Consider the following 17896-nt stretch of genomic DNA (forward strand, 5'->3'; position numbering starts at 1 on the left):
GCGCGCGGGCGCAAGCCCGGAGCCGGGTGCGGTCACCGTTCAACGTTCAACGTGCGCGCACATTATGATTGTGCTTTAATGGTGTACCCTGCGCCTTCGGTCCCTCGTTTTCGTTCTTTCCGTCCACCATGTATAAAGAGGTGTTCACCTCGAATGTCTCCGACGACGCACTCGCTCTCGACCCCCTCAAGCACAAGCAAAAGCCATTCCGCTTCAATCCCGATGTACTCTACGAAGCAGGTTCGGAATATGGCGCACCCCTCGCGGCCATCAAGCGGCTCGTCGCGCCCTGGTAGGACGGCTTCGACTGGTGCAAGTCGGAGGCTTCGATCAACGCCAACCGCGCGACATAGACGTGGACGGGTTTGGGACGCTGGACGTCCGACACTACGTGCACCAGAAGAGCGAGGAGGAAGGCGCGGTGCCACGCTCTCATTCGTCCGTGGTTGTGAGTGCCCCCCGGTTCAAGCTCTACATGCAAAGCTTGGCCACGCCAGCTGAAATGCGACGTCACATGGCCCGGCCACTTTCTGGAGGTGTGTAAGATGCCGCATGAAGTCGGCGGAGTACCTTGGCTTCCCCGTCGTCGCGTTGGGCGGCCCACTCAAGTCTTCCCGGTTTCGAATTCTTGGTCCCGAAGGAAAAAGGGTTCACGGGGTGGAAGTGGCGAACAAGCCGATAGTCAGCCTGGGATATGATCATTATGGTGCGTGATTCGGTCCCATTGGCCACCAGCGTTCCTCAAGATTGCCGCAGTCGTTCAAGGAGGGGACTGGGGACACTCGGTGCGTACTCAAGTCTCGTGCGTATCATCCGTCCCTCTGACACCGCGTGCATATTTCAGCTTATTGCTCCATGTTCTACTACGCTCACAAACATCTTATGTAAGGCGTGGCTCTCCAACTTCCCCATGCAAGCCATAGGCTATAGCCATTTGAGCGACAGCCGTACTGAACAGCATTGGGGAGGGACGCCTCCGACTTTGTCCAAATCACCTCTGCTCTACCGCACGCACCTTGATTACACCGTACACATCAAATCGTCGAGCTCCTCGCATGAACATACGAGAAGCTCGTTAGCTGGAGCGAGGACGACGAAGGTGAGCCCATGCTAGGCCCTCGCCTGTAGCCGATCCAAAGCTCGCTGCGACCGGTACTCGAGTGGGTCTCCATCTACTGGTTCTCGCGCGCGCGCGTCCTGCGGCCTCCGGATCTGCCGAGTGTCGGGGAACGCCCACCGCGCGGTCTTGCGCACGCGGTGGTCCGGGCGGGTCGTCGTACGCTATGCACTCAAAAGGCCGTCCCCGTCCCGTCCTCCACCAATAGATCTCCGAGCGTCGCCACTAGAGTCCAGACACTCGGCGCCGCTGGTGCTGCTCCATAAGCACCTACCCTTCCCGCGAGCCGCGGCACCCGCCCCGGCGGTCCCACTTGCCATGTGTGGGCAAGCATGTGGGCGCCACGTCATGTACCCCCATTGCCAATGATCCCAGGCCGAGGGATATTCCGTGCACCCGGCCGAATATAACTAAAGCTTGTCGCCAGAGGGCACCTTTAGGCAAACATGGACGGGCGAGCTCGACGGCTGCGCGTCGCTCGAACCCGCGCGGTACATACAGGTCGACCGATAATGCATACAACCTGTCCGTACGTACAAATCACGCGCACAGTCTCGCGAGCACAATGCATAAACCACCCCCGGCGCTCCCCCCGCCGGCCGCGCGCGTTGCCATAGGTGTCGCCTTCCCGGCCGCTGCGGGATACCGCACCGTCGGTCCTCGCCGGAGTCTAGAACACGCGCGGCGCGGGAACGAACTTGGCCCTGAAAGGGAAAGGGAAAGGCGGCGGCGGCGGCGGCGCGGAAGGTTGCATCAGAGAGCGCCACTAGTACACACACCACGCTGCGGGACTTCCAGCGGGGACGCGCGCCCCAACACATGGCTCCCCCCGACGGCCTCCTCGGCCTTCCGATGCGCGACGGGACGCCGTCACGCCGCGCACGGGCCCGGGTCCTTGGCCCGCTCGCGCACGCACGTGCGGGGCTACGGGCCCGAGACCGTCTTCCCCCTCAGACCCAGCCGTCCCGGGAGTGGTGGAAAGCCGAGGGACTTAGGAGAGGGGAGGGAGAACCGAGATCGAGCGTCGGTCTGCGGGCGGACGAGACGGAAGGCGGAAGGGCGACGCGGAGGGGGGAACGAGGGAGGACGTCAGTCAGCGAAACGGGAGGAGGCGGGCGGGGCACCGACATGCGCACCGACATGCTGTGGCTGCCCGAGCTCGAGGTGCCGGCGGCGGGGCCCGAGCCCGAGTCCGAGCCCGAGTCCGTGCGGCGGGTGACGGTGACGGTGATGGGCACGGTGGCGATGGGCTCCCCGCGGGCCATGGTGTGTCGGAGGCCCTCGCGCGCGTTGAGGCTGCTGTACATCGAGAGCGGGTACGCTGTGGGGGACGGAGGTAAGCGGGGGGCTGCACGGATAATGTGAGAGGACACGGACTGCGCGCGCCGACGTTGAAGAAGAAGGAAAAGATCCCGGTGGTGGGGGAGAGGAAGAGCTGCGCATGGGGACGGCGATTAGCGGGACAGACGCCGTGTGCAGAGGCAACGCACCGTCAGGAGAGCGAGCAACGCGAGCACAGTCGTCACGAATCCGGAGTTCAACGAGTATAACAGCTAGACGACGTATGAATACAGGACCAGGCGTCACATCCGGCGTTGGACCCACCAGCCGATTGATCAACCTTCGAGACCTGTCGGGGCCAATTCAACCAACGTTCCAAATAGCGTGCTGCAGGATGTACACCTACCTTGGACCATGACCTCTTGATTTCATCAAGAGATAAATCATCCAGCCAGTGAGCGCGATGTCGGACGCCGCCGTCAATGCCGCCAAGATGCCTGCGAGAAGCTGCTGCGATGTCGGAGCCAGGATCTGGACGGTAAAAGGTGGGACTCACCTGAAGTCGGAGATATGCCAGTAATGTCTTGCCGAGGATCCTGGGGTATGAGGTGTTAAGAGCGGTCACGACTTAATTAGTTGATACTGACGCTTTGTAGGTGATCACTTCAAGACGGTGAGCGACAGAAGAGGCGACATGGTACGGAGGGGACTCACCGATAGACATTGCTGTCACCACATAGGTGAGCGATCAGTTTCAGCGTTCGCGATAAGCTGGAAGACCGGCAAACTGACCAAAATTTGCCGCGACCAGTAAGCCCTGCGAGCGTGATTGGTTGGGGGGAGAATGTTCAACAAGGAATGACATACCAATAAAATGGCCGTCCATATGTTCCGACCGACTGCGTACGGATGAGCAACTCACCACATTTGAGGTCGACAATGCTCACAAGCATATATTCGTTGAAGATAGAACCTAGAAATATGTCACGCGTGCGCTGAACATGACGTACGGTGTGACCTACATCTGGACAAGGAGAATCAAGGCACTCTAGTATGAGGGTTTGAACCAAGGACTTTCAAGGAGTGGGGAGAGAGAGGACGCACGGAAGATAGCGTCAAGGTCTGGCCTCGCATCCCAACGTCGCCTAATCAGTGATTGAGCACTTTGATTGAGTGATCAGAAGCTCACGTTGCTTATTCTGCGCACCGAAACGGCGATGTCAGTTCGTCTTCCGTGCACCGGATGGACCCACGTACATTGTCCTGGGCTCGTTGATGTCAAACTGGAGGTAAGCATGTTTAGGAACCACTTCAACCCATGCTACAGCAGCCTCCGTGAGCATCATGACGGGTGGGAGAGAAAGGCGCGGACTTGTATAAACAAAGGACAGAAAATGGAAAGTGTCCACGACCCACACGAGCACGACCTGTCATGAGGCGCGTTAGGATCCGCGGGTGAGTGAACGCAATCGATCGTCTCGACACTCACTGCCACGCGGAGGAATTTCTTGTCGTTACGCCAACAGTGCACACAGTAGAACCCTGCCGTGGCCGAGCTGACTACATACCCGGCGGGGTGGATGAGGGACAGGTTCCTATTGAAAGAGATGGGAAGAGCTTACATCCCCACAGCCTGGACAGCCGAAGTGATGTGAAGATTTACGACGGTGAGCATGGGTGGGCTGAGCATGGAGAACTGGGGGACACTCACATGCCTGCGAAGGCTATGGTGATTACCAGCACGCCCGTACTGCGCGAATGTGGTCAGCAGATGGCGGGCCGAATCGGGGTTGTGTGGTATTCACATCGATACGGCCATAGTGTAGGAGAGGTGGAAGTTATCAATGCATGCAGGGGAAGAGCGGCGGGGCCCGCGTGGGGCGGATGGGTTGTGACCGGACAGCCGGGATCGGGGGAGGAGTTCGTGGACAGCCGGGGCGGGGGTGGAAGGCGGCGGGCGGCGGGAAGGGGGAGGAAGGGCAGCGGGCGAGGAAGGGAGTTAGGATGATATGGGGGGAGTCCACGCGCCGGCTGCTGGTGAGGGCAGGTAAGGATATATAGGTGAACCGGGCGGACGCGATGGTGGCGCCGGACGGTTTCTGCGCGAGTCAGGTGCTAGGCGTGATGGACGCTCCGGCTGGCCGCTGGGGTGTATGGCACTGCGCAGCGCAGGCGAACATAGCCGATCGAGCGATCCTCAGCCCTCCCCCGCTCCTGCGCTCGACACCGGGGCGCACAGCGCGCGACGAGGCTCGCGGGCCCCCGGCCGGGCCCGTCCGCCGACCGACGTCACCGCAGAACCATCACTCGCGCCCATCAAAACGGTGAGTGCGACCCAGAGCGTCGGAGCCTACAGGACGCGCACCTGGTCTAGCGCGATGCAGATCTCGCGTCCCGTTGCCAGAACGGCCCAGGTGGGCAGCAGCCGTGCAGACTTCCTGCAAAGAAAACATCCACCGCATGGGAGATGGGTGAGCCTTGGCTGCGCCACCGCTCGACCGGGCCTGCTTACACTCGAAGGCCATCCGGTCGTCTCTGTGCTGAGTCTACAATTCTGCTGCGCGCGCGCGATATGCGCACTTGGGACAATCCCGCCACCGCCACCGCCGTTTCTCTCGTCCTCCCTCACCTGCATGGACCCTTGGCATGAGCGATCTGTCGCAGGCTGAACAACGCGGTCGTGTAGTCCTGCGCGTCCGCCGCGCGGGGCACTTGGCGGCTCGCGTCCCCATAGAGGTGCTGCACGGACTAGGACGAGGTGGGCAAAGGCGACGGCCTACGCCGCGAGCTCCTTGTCCTTGAGCGCGGCGCGCGCGACGGCGTCCGGGGGTGCGCAAAGCTCGGGCGAGCTCGTGGCCGACCGTGGCGACGACACGAGCCCGGGGTCGGAAATGCAGGTCTTGGGGGTGTCATGGCAGAGCCCGGGGTGTCCACCGGGCACATGTGATCCTGTCGCGCGGTGTGTAGGGCGACTCGTAGTACAGCGAAGTGGCGAGGCAATTCGGAGTTTTTAAAAAGCTCCTTTTGAGAAGAATTGCGAGGGGAGATGCCCGAGCAGATGGGAATCTACGGAGCCCCAGGCCCTGGCGCGTCCAACTTCTAATCTGATTGGCCGAAAAGCACGGACTCAGGCACGTGCCGGTTTCCAGACTCCAGCGTCCTTCAGGCTTTCACTATCTATCCTTGATGCAGCACGTATGTACACACTCACCATCATCGTCTGCCCGACATAGATGATGACAGACCTATCACCAAATTAGCGGATGTCATGCAACAATCAAAACCTCAACGCATCACGCCTGAGCCTTGATCGCCTCCGCGAGCTCGACCTTGAGCCGCTTCAGCTCATCCACAGCCTTCGCGACCTCCTTGTCCCCCTCCTCCGTCTTCGGCTTGCCCTTCAACTCCCGCACCACCACACCCTGCGCCGCGACCTTCTCCTCCGCCGCAAGCACCGCCGCAGACTTCAGGCCAGCGTTCGCTGCTGCTGCAGCCTCAGCCTTCGCCTTGTCCGCCGCCTTCTTCTCCGCGGCCGCCTTACGCTTCGAGGGAGCGGGCGCCGCGGGAGCCTCGTCCGCCTTGGGCTTGAGCCCGCCGAACTTGTCGCGCCACAGCTCCGCCATCTTGTCCTCGATCTTCTTGAACAGGTGCTCGGGCGCGCCGAGCGCGTGCCCAGGGAGCAGGTCGTTCGCGAGCGCGAGCGGGACCCCGCGCGGCGGCGCGTTGAGCTGCGCGAGCATCGAAGCCTCCGTCGACGGCATGAACGGGTGCACGAGCACGGTGAGCACGTAGATCAGGTTGAGCGCGCGCGCCACGACCTGCGCGCACCGCTGCGGGCTGTCGGTCATCAGCTGCTTGTTGAGCCCGGAGGACTGCAGGTAGAGGTTGCCGCGGGCGGAGATGGCCATGACCGTCTGCAGACCGAGCCGGAGCTTGACGGCGTCCATTGCGTCGGTGTACTCTTTCAGGAGCGCGTTCACCTCGGTGATGAACTGGCCATCAACCTCGTCGTTGGGCGAGTAGGGTCCGGGCGCGTCGCCACTGTCCGGGATGACACCCTCGTATTGCGCGACGACGAATTTGATTGCCCGGTTGACGAAGTTGCCGAAGCTTCAGAGACAGCGTCAGCACGCAACATCATGTTTCGAGAGATAAACAGACGTACTTGTTTAGCAGTATGTTGTTGTTCGCAGCAATCTACGCGGAGTCGGTAAGAGTGCAACCGCGCACGGGAGGTGTACTCACGCAGTCTCCCCATGAGAACATGGCATCCGCCGTCTCTGGTCGTGTCGAGATGAGGTAATACCTCCACACCGAAGGGGGAATGCCCGTCTCTTTCGCTGCCGGCCCGAAAACACCCCGTTGATGACTCTTCGAGAACTTGCCACCCTCGTAGTTCAGATACTCTATCGACCCATATGAGCCCGGAATCAGAACCGCTCTGTTTACATGCGCACCTGTTGTAGACAAATGATGGAGCATGGTCCAAGGCCGGCCGTCACCGAGCTGGATGGATGGGAAGTAGATGACATGGAAGTAGACGTTGTCCTTGCCCATGAACTGGAACAGGCGGACGTTCTTGTGGTCGAACCACCACTTCTCCCAATCCGATGTGTAGTTGGCGGTGATACTAGGGTATCCAATGCACGCCTCGAACTGCACTTGCGTTCAGCGGATGAAGCTTCCCAGCGCAGCAGCATAGCTTACCCAGACATCTGACAATACGAGTGAGTGCCAAAACCAAGCACATTCAAAACGAAGCACATACAGAGCACCTTCGACTCCATCCCTTCATGATCTTTGCCCTCCACATGCGGGACTGGCACACCCCACGTTAGGTCGCGCGTAACCGGGCTCGGGCGCAGTCCGCCACGGAGACGGTCGTCGACGAGCTCCCCGTCGCCGTTGATGACCGCGTTTGGCGACCACTTGCCCTCCTTCCACGACTTCTTGATCCACTCCTCCGTCGTTGCCTGGAGCTCGTTCAGGCGCACGTACATGTGCGCCGTCGTCTTCGCCACGACGTTGTGCGTCTTGTCGATCAGGCAGCGCGGGTTGATGAGCTCAACCGCGTCAAGCGTCCGCCCGCAGACATCGCATTGGTCTCCACGCGCGTCCTGAGAGAGGTCAGCGGGCCGCACAGCTGGAGGAGCGAGACAGACGTACGTCGGAGTTACAGTGCGGGCACGTTCCCTCAACGAAACGATCGGCGAGGAACCTGCACAGAGTCAGCGGGAAAGCGGGCCGGGCGGGATGTTGGACGTACTTGTTGCACCCCTCGCAGTAGGTCTGTTCCTTCTCGAGCCGTTCCAGGTAGTTGTTTTTCGCGAGGTTCAGGTACATTCCCTGGGAGATCCTAAGTCATGGTTGGCTTCTGTGGCGCATACAACCGGGCTCGTACTGCTTACTCGGTGTGTAGGGGTGTCGATGTGCGGCCGAAGTGATCAAAGCTGCACGCAACATGAGGCCAGAGAAACATTCCTTGGAATGACCGACGCACCTCAGCTCGAACCACTTGTACGTCTCCGCGTGCATAGCGTTGTACTTGTCGCAAAGCTCCCTCGGGGTGAGCTTCTCCTTCAGTGCCTGGGTCTCCGTCGCAGTGCCGTACTCGTCCGTCCCACAGATGTAGAGTGTTCTCCGATTGCGAGTGCCTGGTCGGTCGTGTGAGGCGGACTCCGCGGCCATGCTAACAGGACTCACGGTTATAGCTACAGAGACGCGTTAGCAGAATGTTCGGGCCGGAGAAGTAAAGCGACGCACCGAGCAAACACATCTGCGCTGAGCGTACTCCCGATGATGTTTCCTGCATCCAGTTCGAATTCGGCGTTCGATCACCTGGGAGAAACAGAGAACGCACCAAGGTGGGGGACGTTGTTGCAGTAGGGGAGCGCAGAGGTGATGAGGACGTTGCTCTCGCCATCCACGGGCAGGCTACCGGAACGTTAGGGACAAGGAGATCTAGAGGACAGGCGCACGTACATAGTCTCCCCGGGCTTCGGTAGCACGCGCAGAAGCCCGTCGGCTTCGCGGATCTTCCGCGCCATAGTCTAATTATCTTCTAGGATATAAGTGCGCAGGGGAGAGGAGGCGGAGAAGAAGAGAGAGTGAGCAGCGGATCGTCCAGAACTTGTGAGAGCAGCGCGATCGCGCGAGAGATCCATATAAATCTAGCCGACGCCTGACTCGATCCAAACACACGCAAATAACGCGTCGGACATCCAACAGAGGAGGACTCTGGTGTAACGGCGCGACGCTCATTTGGATCAGCTCATCTAATCCAGTCCCTCTACGCGACCTCAATGCACGCGTCCGTTGCACAATTTGAGTCTCGGTTTCTTGCTTTCGCGTATATCATGCATCAAGCCCAAACTGCCCCTTATCTTATCACCAATCCCTCAAGGGGTTCTCTGAAACTAGGACTCCCGCCCTCGAGGATGGTGGTCTGCAGAGCTTTGAACTTACCACCCACCATCCGGGGTACCACGAGATGTCTTACTCGGCTTTCTTCTATGGTACTTTGATGCATCCCTCCATTCTGCGTAGGGTCATAGGTCACCCAGGTGCCGATTTGCAACTATGTCCTGCCATCCTCCTGGTACGAGACTGCGATTGACACTGTCCCACTACGCTCACCGTCTAGTATGTCCAGGACTATACTCGTCACAAAATCCACGTATGTCTCTCGCCCTGCCTGATTCCTTCCCGCGTGCACTGGGCTCAGACCGCTGCCTCTCTAGCACGCCGACTACCCGGCCGTCATCCCGTACACCCAGAGCCGCAACCTCTTCATGTCAGCCGGGATTCCAGAGCCTTCGCTCGAAGACCGCACTGTGCGCGGCACGTTCGTGACAGGCCTGAATGACCAGGACATCTCCCTGCTCGACCTGTTCGAAGGCAACGTACGTCCCTTTCCTCTGCTCCCTTTCACCCGCCTACCCCTCCTCTGCTCCGTCCGTTGCGCACGCAGGAATACACCCGCGAAGCCGTCCACGTCCACCCCCTCGGTCCCCTCGTCCCACTCGCCTCCGCCCCTGTCCCCCATCCTCCACCCCTTCTTCGACCTCGAGCCCAAGTGCTCCTCCTCCTCCCCCAACAGCGGAGGACCCGTCGACGGACGCGTACGTCGTCCCACCCACGACCGCGCCCCTGCCCGCGCGGTCCGCGCTCGCGCCCGCGGTCCGGGCGGAGACGTACGTCTACGCGGGCCCGGCGGCGCGCGACCTGAGCCCGGAGCTGTGGTCGTACGACGCGTTCGTGCGCGAGAACGCGTGGAAGTGGGTCGGGCGCGGCGCAGACCGGGAGAACTACGCCGAGGTCGACCACCGGCGCGAGATGGGCGGGCGCACGCTCCGGACGGCGATCGTCGCGGAGGACGGGGAGCTGGGCGTCGAGGTCACGGACGTGTGAGACTGCGCCCGACGGGAGCGACCGGGAAGATTGGTGGCTCGAGGACGGGGTGTGTATAGATATTAGATGTGTCATTGGTCAGCGATACAACAGTTGCGTGGAACAGGAATACAGCGCTTGGATTCGAGCCAAGGACGAGACGATCAGAGTCGGTGGCTACGAACATAAATTATGGGGTTGCGAGTAGGAAAAATGATGATAGGGCGGCATGGGGGCGAGCGGTGGTTTTACTGGGGAATAGACGACAAGGGAAAATGGGGGAGAATGGCAGGATTGACCACGACATGTCCGTTGGGGCAGGAGATCGTCTATGATCGTGAGATGCTTTTCGCATGGAACAAGCCATACTGTCGTGAAGACGGTGGTGTCTACATGAGGGACTGTGTGGATCCAGATCCAGAGTCGACCTCAGAAGGAAGAACCTTGAGTACCGTACGGCTGAGTGCGAGAGCTGCCGTTCGAGTTTTGAACGCCATGCGAAAGCATCGGGTGGGCGTAGGCGTGGGTGGAGGTATGAAGGGTCTCCATCGGGGCGGGATGGTAAGAGGCCGCACCAGAAGACTGGCCGGAATGGAAGTAAGGCACGTCCGGCGTGGTGTATGAGGTCGTCTCGTACGGGTGGATGAGTGGAAGCGAGGAGCGACCAGGCGAGGAGAGGCCCATATCTGATGAAGACGGCCCATCTGTGAGCACTAGTTCTGGGGTCCCCTCCAATGATGCAGCAATACCAGAGCCACGAGCCTGGCTGGCGCGCGGCCTGCGCTTGCGCTCGCGTTTGGTGCCCATGCCGTCGGAGTAGTCCACCGTCCAGTAATGCCCTTTGCCAATTTCCGTGACCGGCCGCTGCACCTTTCGGAAGCATCTCTCGAGGGAGAGGGAATGACGAACAGAGCCCTGCAGTATGTACCTTGAGAAGCTGGCTCGTCGCGAATGAGGAAAGTGCACATACCTTCCACGCGGTATCCTTTTCCTCCTTACGCTCCCTGTACCACTCGAACCTGTTCTCCAGTGCCTCAATAATTCCGCCCAGCGTCATCCGCTTCTTCGGACTGCCAAGGATGGCAAGTTGGATGAGAACTGGGATGGTGTATCCAGGGCGCACACCGGCCGGAGGGTCAGGCAGGGCCTCGAGGCTGAGCTCTTGATTGGCAGAGAAACCGAGCATCTTTCGGATATATGCATCATCCAACGAAGGTACCGAAGAATCGGTAGGGGTATCTAGATAACAAACATATGAGCACGCATACAAGGGAGCAGTTTAATGCACTCACAAGTCGGGAGGATGAGATGATGTGCCCCTGGAGGAATATGAGCCTCCATGGAATGAGGGGTATCGTACATGGTGTACAGCGGCATGTCTTGCTGAATGGAGGGGCAGTTGTACGTATAAGGGGTCATATTGATTTGAGTGCTGCTGGGGAGGTTCCCGGGTGCGTTGTACAGGTTGGGAGGATATCCACTGAACCTCTGGAAAGCGTGGTCCGTATACTCTTGAAGGCGAGCCGCGTAGATATGTTCGGACGGAATGAACGTCCCCTCGGGCACAGCCTGAATATCGCCAGTGAAACCCTCAGCGCCATGCTCGCTTCCGCTACTGTAAGAGCCCGTTGAACTCCCTCGGGGATGAGTACGGTACGGCGAGCCCTGCAAAGACCCATCCGATGAACAAGCGCCCCAGCATCGGATAAGAGGGCCAGGGAGCTCACCGAGGGCACCGTCGAGGAGACGTTCGACCGGGAGTAACCTCCACCGACATGGTGGAAGGTTGGGTTGGAGACGACGCCGGGATCATATGAAGCCAGCCCTGAATGCTGGGCTGCGTTCAGCAACGGGTGCTGGACGGCATTCTGGTTTGCCACGTAGATGGGGGTGGGCGCAATGGCCGTGTTGTTGTGGGTGTAGAGGGATCCATCGGGGCTCCCAAGTGGACCATGGAGGGCGTTCTGGCCTAGCTGGGTCCGCTGAGGGGGTCCGATAGGCTGTGATATGGACCCAGCACCACCGACGCGAGCAGAGCTAGAGTTCGGGTGGATTGCATGATAGGCGTACCGGGGGTCGTAGGGGACGGCTGGGACGGCCTGAGTGGAGGTCGAGGTCGAGGAGAGGGTGGGGAAGCGCCGGGAGGCCGAGCCGAAGTCCATTTCGGGGATTGTGGGAGCGCCTGTCAAAATCAGGTGGGAAGCGGGTTTGGCGCCCGCCGGCACGGGCGCGGCAACCTAAACCGCGGCTTTCGACGGACGAGATGCCTTTCTGGGCGAGAAAAATAGGGAAGGGTTGTGGGAAATCGAAGACGAACGCCGGTAGGCCTCGTCCGCGACTGCACTCACCCTGCGACCCTCTCTCTCTCAGACACGGTCGGCCCTCTCGCAGGATCAGATGCGTCACCGCTGAGACCGCAGTACTACCACCACGGAGTGCCGCTGGCGACTTGAACGACATCTCTGCGACGTTATTCTACCATGGAGGATCCACAGTTTGTGAAGAGTGAGGTCAAGATACCGTCTAAAACTCCTGGGTGGGATCTGGACGCCTGGAAGTTCCTGCCCATGACCGCCAGCGGATCCTCCAGTCGTCCGTTGCCAGTCATCGTTATGCAAGCAACTTTCTCTTCCGTCCCAAGCTGCTGTCTCTAGAGCGCTGATATATCTGACAGGGCGCATGGGATCTCGGCGAACAAGCGCATGGGATTGTCCCTGTTTGCTGAGAGATTTGCGTCTCTGGGTTATGCAGTCGTGGTCTTTGATTACAGGCGTTGGGGAACGTCGGGTCAGCTGCATCTCCCATGTCCTCGTCAGGAGCCATGCTCACGAGCAACTCTACGCGCATACAGCGGGAACCCCTCGACACATCGTCTTCGTGTCCGAGCAACTCGACGACTATCGAACTGTGGTCAAGTACGTCCGCCAGCAGGCCGAGTTCGATCCCCAGAAGGTCGTTCTCTGGGGGACGAGCTTCTCGGGCGGCCACGTAACTGCCTTGTCGAGCGAGGTAAGCCCTTTGACCCCCACGCTCTTCTTTAGGAAGCTAAAAGCCCACTCTGGTTCCAGAAGAACCTGAATCTGACTGCGGTCATCGCGCAGTGTCCGTTCCTAGGTCTGGGCTCAGGCAGCTCTCGCCTCACCAAAGCCCTGTTGAAGACGGTTCTCGCCGGCATCCATGACATCCTCCGACAAACGTTCGGAATGACTCCGCGATACATGCCCGCCGTCGCCCAACCGGGTCAGGTCGGGTTGCTTACTGCTCCTGGTTCGGTCGAAGGCATGAATCTGATCCTGCCAGCGGAAGAAGGGTGCGTCTGTCCTCTGCTTTTGGCTTCACCCAAGACTAAAATCCCTGTTGGACAGCGTATATCCCAATGAGGTTTGCACTTCCGCTATGCCATCGTACTTCTCCCGGAACTGACGCCTTCTTTGCACAGGTCTCCGCGTCCAGCCTCTTCGAGCTCCCCTTTTACAACCCTCGTGCCTCAGGCGCGCGCATCACCTGCCCGGTGCTCCTCGTTGCAGCAGAGCAAGACAACCTGTGCCCACTTGGATTCTTCCACGAGCTCAAGGGTTTGTCACCCAAAGTGCAACTCGTCTCCTTCCCGTTAGGTGCGTATCTATCCTTTTTCGCGCCTCGTATCGGTGCTGAGTGACCGCTCGGGCTACAGGCCATTTCGAGCTGTACAACGAGAAAGGGTCGATGGAGGCGATGGTCTCGTTCCTGGAGGAACACGTGCCTCTGGATGGGAGCGCGCCCAAGTCGGATTGACTGTTTCATAACTTCCTGGAAGCAACTGCGGCGCGGCCCCTGCTTGTATGTATGTACGTCGGACGATGCGAATGTATTATGTGGTAAACACGAATCGTCGTGCAATTGTCCCCTCTACACGTGCTACCCCGCGAGTATCCGCGCCTCGATAGCCTCCAAGAGGATCGCAAACCGCGCGTCGCGCATCGTAAGCCCCGCGGTCATGCGGTCCTTGGCCGGCTCCCCACGAAACGCCGGCGGCCGCCGCGCATAGTGCGTGCACACCGTGACGTCGAAGTGGTCCTGGTCCCCCCGCGGCCCCGCGCCGTCCCGCTCGACGTGGTGCTGTCCCCGCCCGCCAACGTCAGCTGCGAGCACACGAAGCCCGGACCCGATCGCCGGGGGGCACAGCGAGAGGCACTCACGTTCTCCTCGGCCTCGAGCCTGCCGAGCGCGTCGACGAACGCGCGCAGCTGCGTGCGGTCCGCGAAGCGGAAGCGCTTCGTGAGCGCGGGCGCGGACGCGGGCCGCCCCGCGCTGTCGGTCTTCCCGACGAGCAGGCGCACGTCGGTCGCCCAGCCGCGCGCGCGGAGCGGGTGGATGTACTTGGCCGTCTCGCCGGGCTGGAGCAGCGGGGCCGGCCACTTCGGCGGGCGCGGGAGGGAGTCTGGGAGGCCGAGCGAGAGGAGGGTGGGCAGGAGGCTCGCGACGAGGGTGTCCTCTGAGGGTGCTGAGGGACGACGGTCAGTTTTTCATTAGTCGTATGGCACTTGTGGGGTTGGAACGTACTGTGTGCGGCAGAATCTGGGGTGCTGGTGCTGGTGCTGGTGCTCATGAGACGCGTTCGGGGCGGGGCACTTGTGTGCCAACATCTTGACGGCAGGCTCGCCGTTGTGATCGCGGATAGACGTGCACCACCAACACGCCTTGCCACTGGCGCAAAGGCGCTATTCGGCCGTGTCAGTGTTGCGCGCGCGACGCGGAAAGGGAGGGCCAGCATCCCTTGGTTCATCGTGGCTGGAGTTCAAGTTGCGAACATTTGCTGATGCGGGAAGGAGTGCTACGTCAGAATCAGGTATTCGTGGGAATGTTCGGGATTCAAAGCTCACTACAACCCAGCTTAGCCCATTACCTTCAACTTGCATTCGAAGGCATCAGCCCACACGATGCCTGTGCCAGCGAGTGATATTTATCGGAGGAAGAGTCCCAGTACAGGGTGGCAACTAATGCGCATGCTGCTGTCATGGCCGAACTTCTCTCTCCACTTCCTCCACCCCGAGACCGCTCACAGGACGGAGGGCCGACTCGGTCGGCGACTGGATGTCCGCCAAAGTAGCTAAGCCCTGCTCCTTCCACTTCCAATCCTCCTTCAAACCACGTGAGACGTCCGTGTCCGTGTCGTCGTACGAGGCAGAGCCGAACCCGATGACGTCATCAGGTTCCAGAGATGAGGAAAGCGAGCCCACCACGCGCACAAAGTTGAGCGTGCTCCCTGGTGCGTGGGGGTCCGTTCCTTCGAGTTCGTCGTGCAAACGGCTGTCGGTGCAAATGTGTGCGGACCGCTGGTTCACCTCCTGCAGGTTGAGGAGGAAGCGAGAGACGAGCACGGCCGTGACGCTGTTAGTGGCCGCTGCGATGTCAGTATAGAAGTTACAGTGTCAGAACAAAAAGAAGCGCGCACGGGTCGGTGAAGATGCCGAGGTTGCTGACGATGTTGGTCCCCTCTTGGGAGAGCTGGAGGCGAGCATCGTCGTTCAAGTCAACTCGGCTATGGTTCCGTTGCGTGGACTTACGGTAGTGAGCGTGAAAGTCATATGGAGGGCGTTCATAATCAACAAAATTCTGTGGTATGCGTGAGTCGCGCTTGTTGCTGGATCCGTTTCTGGTAATTTGCGTACATGAAGTATATCGTGCCTACACTCATAGTGAATCAGTAAGGGCGAGTCGAACGTTGAAACAAATGCTATATGTACCGTCACGGAGGAGGACGGTCGAAAGCGTCGGGCGAGCCAAGATAACCTTCGACCAACGAGCTTGGGCATATATCTTCCACCAAGTTACCCCAATCAAGGTGAAGTCCACGGTGATCAACGAAGATCTGGAAAGTGATACGACTGTGCACAACAAGGGCACTTCAGTCTCAAGACATCCAGGGGTGATAACAACGTACGGCTGAGAGGGAAATTCACATTGAGCAGTAATACACGCATGTAAGAAGTCGCTACACCTACATCGGAGGCAGATTTGACGGAAGGGTGTTCCCGAACACGCATCCCAATATCGGATCGTTGGCCGCATTGAAATCAAACCCATAACGAACCTAGGATTGATCGTTAGACATATGCAGTAGCATCTCGAAGAGACCCTACTGCGTTGATCCCAACAGGGACAAGGGCGAGGAGTAAGATGCCAACGGCAAGTATCAGACTTCGAGTCAACGCGAGGGCGCGGAGGGAGGAAAAAGCTGTGTTGGATCAAAATATCATGAGCGGTTTTGCGACGGAGCAGGCAATCGAACAAGAAACTTACTTCCCCAAACCATGTACGCTACAAGATCTGCAGTCAGCCCCGTACGGATCAGGTTGCCGCACCTTAATGCGAGACGTTGCAGACTTAGGTTAAGAATGTTCAGTACATGAAATTACATACAACTGTTGGCCATGTTAGAAAGCGAGAGAGTAGATCTTAAGTACAGCTTACGTTGTTGGTCAGTGACGTATCAAATGTAACGAGATTGAGAATGCTGTAAAGCAAAAAGATATACTTGTTTGCGAAGTAGAGGACGCTTGCACCCGAGGTTGGTCGCTGCCAGAACAGGTCCACTTCTCGGCCCAAGTTAAGGACGGCCTCCCACAGAAAGAACACTATGGCTTCATGTTAGATCCGAATGCAATCTCATGGTACCGACGTACCGCATCCAGCGACTGTGCAGTATGCTGATACCATCCTAACTGAAAATCAGTACTTTGGTTTAAAAGGGGATCTGACGAGCATGCCACCCACCCTTCAGAATAGTATTCTGTAGCAAGGGCGACGTACGCGGGATCGACTACCGATGCCATGGTCGCAGGGGCGAGTGCACTGACAAGGGAGCAAGAACGCAGTCGTGCACGATCACTTATTGGGTGAGATAGCGCATGCCCAAACTCCGATGCAAGCCACCCGGAGCCGGGACCACATAGACGCGATCGCGTCTAGACGATAGGAAAAGAAGGGTAGAGTCAGGCACGGTGAGCGTCGTCCGGGCATGCCCAGTCACCGGCGACACTGGGCACGCCCCCGTCTATGAGCGCTAGCATCCGTCCGAAGGAGCCGGACGCTGCTGGTTGTAGTTGAGTTTACTATTGGACAGTCTCAGGTACTGAACATGGCAAGAGGGAAGTGGTGAGACGAGGCACGATGGGCCTGTTGTCTGCCTCGTGAGGTATCTAATCAACACACTTGGTCTCAACGCGGAGAACACGCACCTCCGAGCCTTGTCCGAGTCTCGTACTGAATACATTGGCAGGCGCTGCTCACGCTCACGGGCGGCCCGTGCCCGGAATGTTGGACGTGCCATCGGGCGCACATTAATGAACACACGACAACGCGTCTTAAAGCCGGCTGAGAGCGCCGCTGGCTATGGTTTGTCGGTTTGGCCAAACCGTGGTTCGGTATAGATGTTTCGAGTAATAATGGGTTGCAAAAGGAAGGTCGTGGCCATAGGGGAACACCCTACTCGCTCAGCCACTCTTGCAACCGTTCCACGATCTCGTCATCCACGAGTCTTGCGCCCTGATACATACGTGTCAATGGGGAGAAATCTGCCGTAACGGTGGATGGCAGTGCTTACGTCTCGCCGCCTGATAATGGTAGGCACGGACCGCACGTTCCAAGGTTCCGCTCTGAACGGAGCAGCAGGTGTTTTCCAGCTGGAGAGGTGCGATGTGTGCCCTCGCTCATACTAGCACAAACATGATAACAAGGACTCACTCTGACCGTTGGCCGACCCACACGATCGTGGCGGAAGGTGTCCCAGGAGGCTCGAACGTAGATTTTACGAGGTCTTCCACCGCCCTGCAATCCTGACGGGAGGGTCTCCGTTGACGTGGCCGGAGGGAAATGTGCCATATGGACGTACTGGACACCACATCTTTCCCTCCTGATCACGCGAGGCAAAGAAGACGAGATAGTCGGTGTCGACGCTGGTCGCCCATGTAGGAGACGCAGGATCGGGGGACTCTTTGAGAGGGGCCATGAGGTGTCGCGGTGGCAAGGAGTGGTGAGGAAAGAGATGGGTCGATGCTTAGAGCGCATGTGGGTGCCCATCATACTCATACAAACGGTGCCGTCGTTGTTGGCGGCGATCGCGAGCAG

The 17896-nt window shown here is 59.2% G+C and overlaps 7 protein-coding genes across 7 annotated transcripts; 2 read left to right on the forward strand and 5 right to left on the reverse strand.

Annotated features, from left to right (window-relative positions):
- Positions 1–2067: 2067 nt before the first annotated feature.
- BXZ73DRAFT_96386 (uncharacterized protein) lies at positions 2068–4217 on the reverse strand (the record flags this gene model as incomplete). Its single annotated transcript, XM_048027062.1, has 16 exons — positions 2068–2438; positions 2495–2552; positions 2608–2670; positions 2723–2747; positions 2805–2905; positions 2955–2994; positions 3046–3061; positions 3113–3124; positions 3191–3215; positions 3266–3297; positions 3346–3371; positions 3656–3825; positions 3888–3958; positions 4021–4031; positions 4110–4148; positions 4204–4217. 16 exons carry the CDS (start codon positions 4215–4217, stop codon positions 2068–2070), a joined length of 1074 nt encoding a protein of 357 aa, XP_047883384.1.
- A 1474-nt stretch (positions 4218–5691) lies between these two features.
- BXZ73DRAFT_73548 (methionyl-tRNA synthetase) lies at positions 5692–8445 on the reverse strand (the record flags this gene model as incomplete). The annotated part of the gene is made up of 13 exons (XM_048021912.1): positions 5692–6508; positions 6564–6595; positions 6644–6804; positions 6856–7054; positions 7106–7113; positions 7167–7515; positions 7565–7616; positions 7665–7754; positions 7807–7848; positions 7899–8087; positions 8162–8204; positions 8259–8332; positions 8381–8445. The coding sequence occupies 13 exons, from the start codon at positions 8443–8445 to the stop codon at positions 5692–5694; spliced, it is 2121 nt and encodes a 706-aa protein (XP_047883385.1).
- Positions 8446–8888: 443 nt separating this feature from the next.
- Positions 8889–9808, forward strand: BXZ73DRAFT_96388 (uncharacterized protein; the record flags this gene model as incomplete). Its single annotated transcript, XM_048027063.1, has 5 exons — positions 8889–8996; positions 9051–9074; positions 9139–9300; positions 9369–9405; positions 9498–9808. 5 exons carry the CDS (start codon positions 8889–8891, stop codon positions 9806–9808), a joined length of 642 nt encoding a protein of 213 aa, XP_047883386.1.
- A 798-nt stretch (positions 9809–10606) lies between these two features.
- On the reverse strand, positions 10607–10904 carry BXZ73DRAFT_2099 (uncharacterized protein; the record flags this gene model as incomplete). Its single annotated transcript, XM_048017614.1, has 2 exons — positions 10607–10702; positions 10758–10904. Coding segments are annotated over 2 exons (243 nt in total), but the record flags the coding sequence as incomplete, so codon positions are not given.
- Positions 10905–12267: 1363 nt separating this feature from the next.
- BXZ73DRAFT_38862 (alpha/beta-hydrolase) lies at positions 12268–13561 on the forward strand (the record flags this gene model as incomplete). Its single annotated transcript, XM_048018264.1, has 7 exons — positions 12268–12396; positions 12442–12574; positions 12639–12796; positions 12856–13097; positions 13153–13168; positions 13227–13401; positions 13461–13561. 7 exons carry the CDS (start codon positions 12268–12270, stop codon positions 13559–13561), a joined length of 954 nt encoding a protein of 317 aa, XP_047883388.1.
- Positions 13562–13684: 123 nt separating this feature from the next.
- BXZ73DRAFT_96391 (uncharacterized protein) lies at positions 13685–16602 on the reverse strand (the record flags this gene model as incomplete). The annotated part of the gene is made up of 16 exons (XM_048027064.1): positions 13685–13885; positions 13966–14270; positions 14330–14364; positions 14411–14487; positions 14830–15157; positions 15222–15274; positions 15334–15382; positions 15439–15454; positions 15514–15638; positions 15772–15860; positions 15910–16004; positions 16070–16087; positions 16176–16191; positions 16241–16404; positions 16453–16487; positions 16544–16602. 16 exons carry the CDS (start codon positions 16600–16602, stop codon positions 13685–13687), a joined length of 1665 nt encoding a protein of 554 aa, XP_047883389.1.
- A 652-nt stretch (positions 16603–17254) lies between these two features.
- Positions 17255–17777, reverse strand: BXZ73DRAFT_96392 (uncharacterized protein; the record flags this gene model as incomplete). The annotated part of the gene is made up of 4 exons (XM_048027065.1): positions 17255–17314; positions 17373–17451; positions 17513–17604; positions 17661–17777. The coding sequence occupies 4 exons, from the start codon at positions 17775–17777 to the stop codon at positions 17255–17257; spliced, it is 348 nt and encodes a 115-aa protein (XP_047883390.1).
- Between the last annotated feature and the right edge of the window lie 119 nt (positions 17778–17896).

Source organism: Epithele typhae (assembly GCF_022376455.1).
Source record: "Epithele typhae strain CBS 203.58 chromosome Unknown BXZ73scaffold_2, whole genome shotgun sequence".
Lineage (NCBI taxonomy): Eukaryota > Fungi > Basidiomycota > Agaricomycetes > Polyporales > Epitheliaceae > Epithele > Epithele typhae.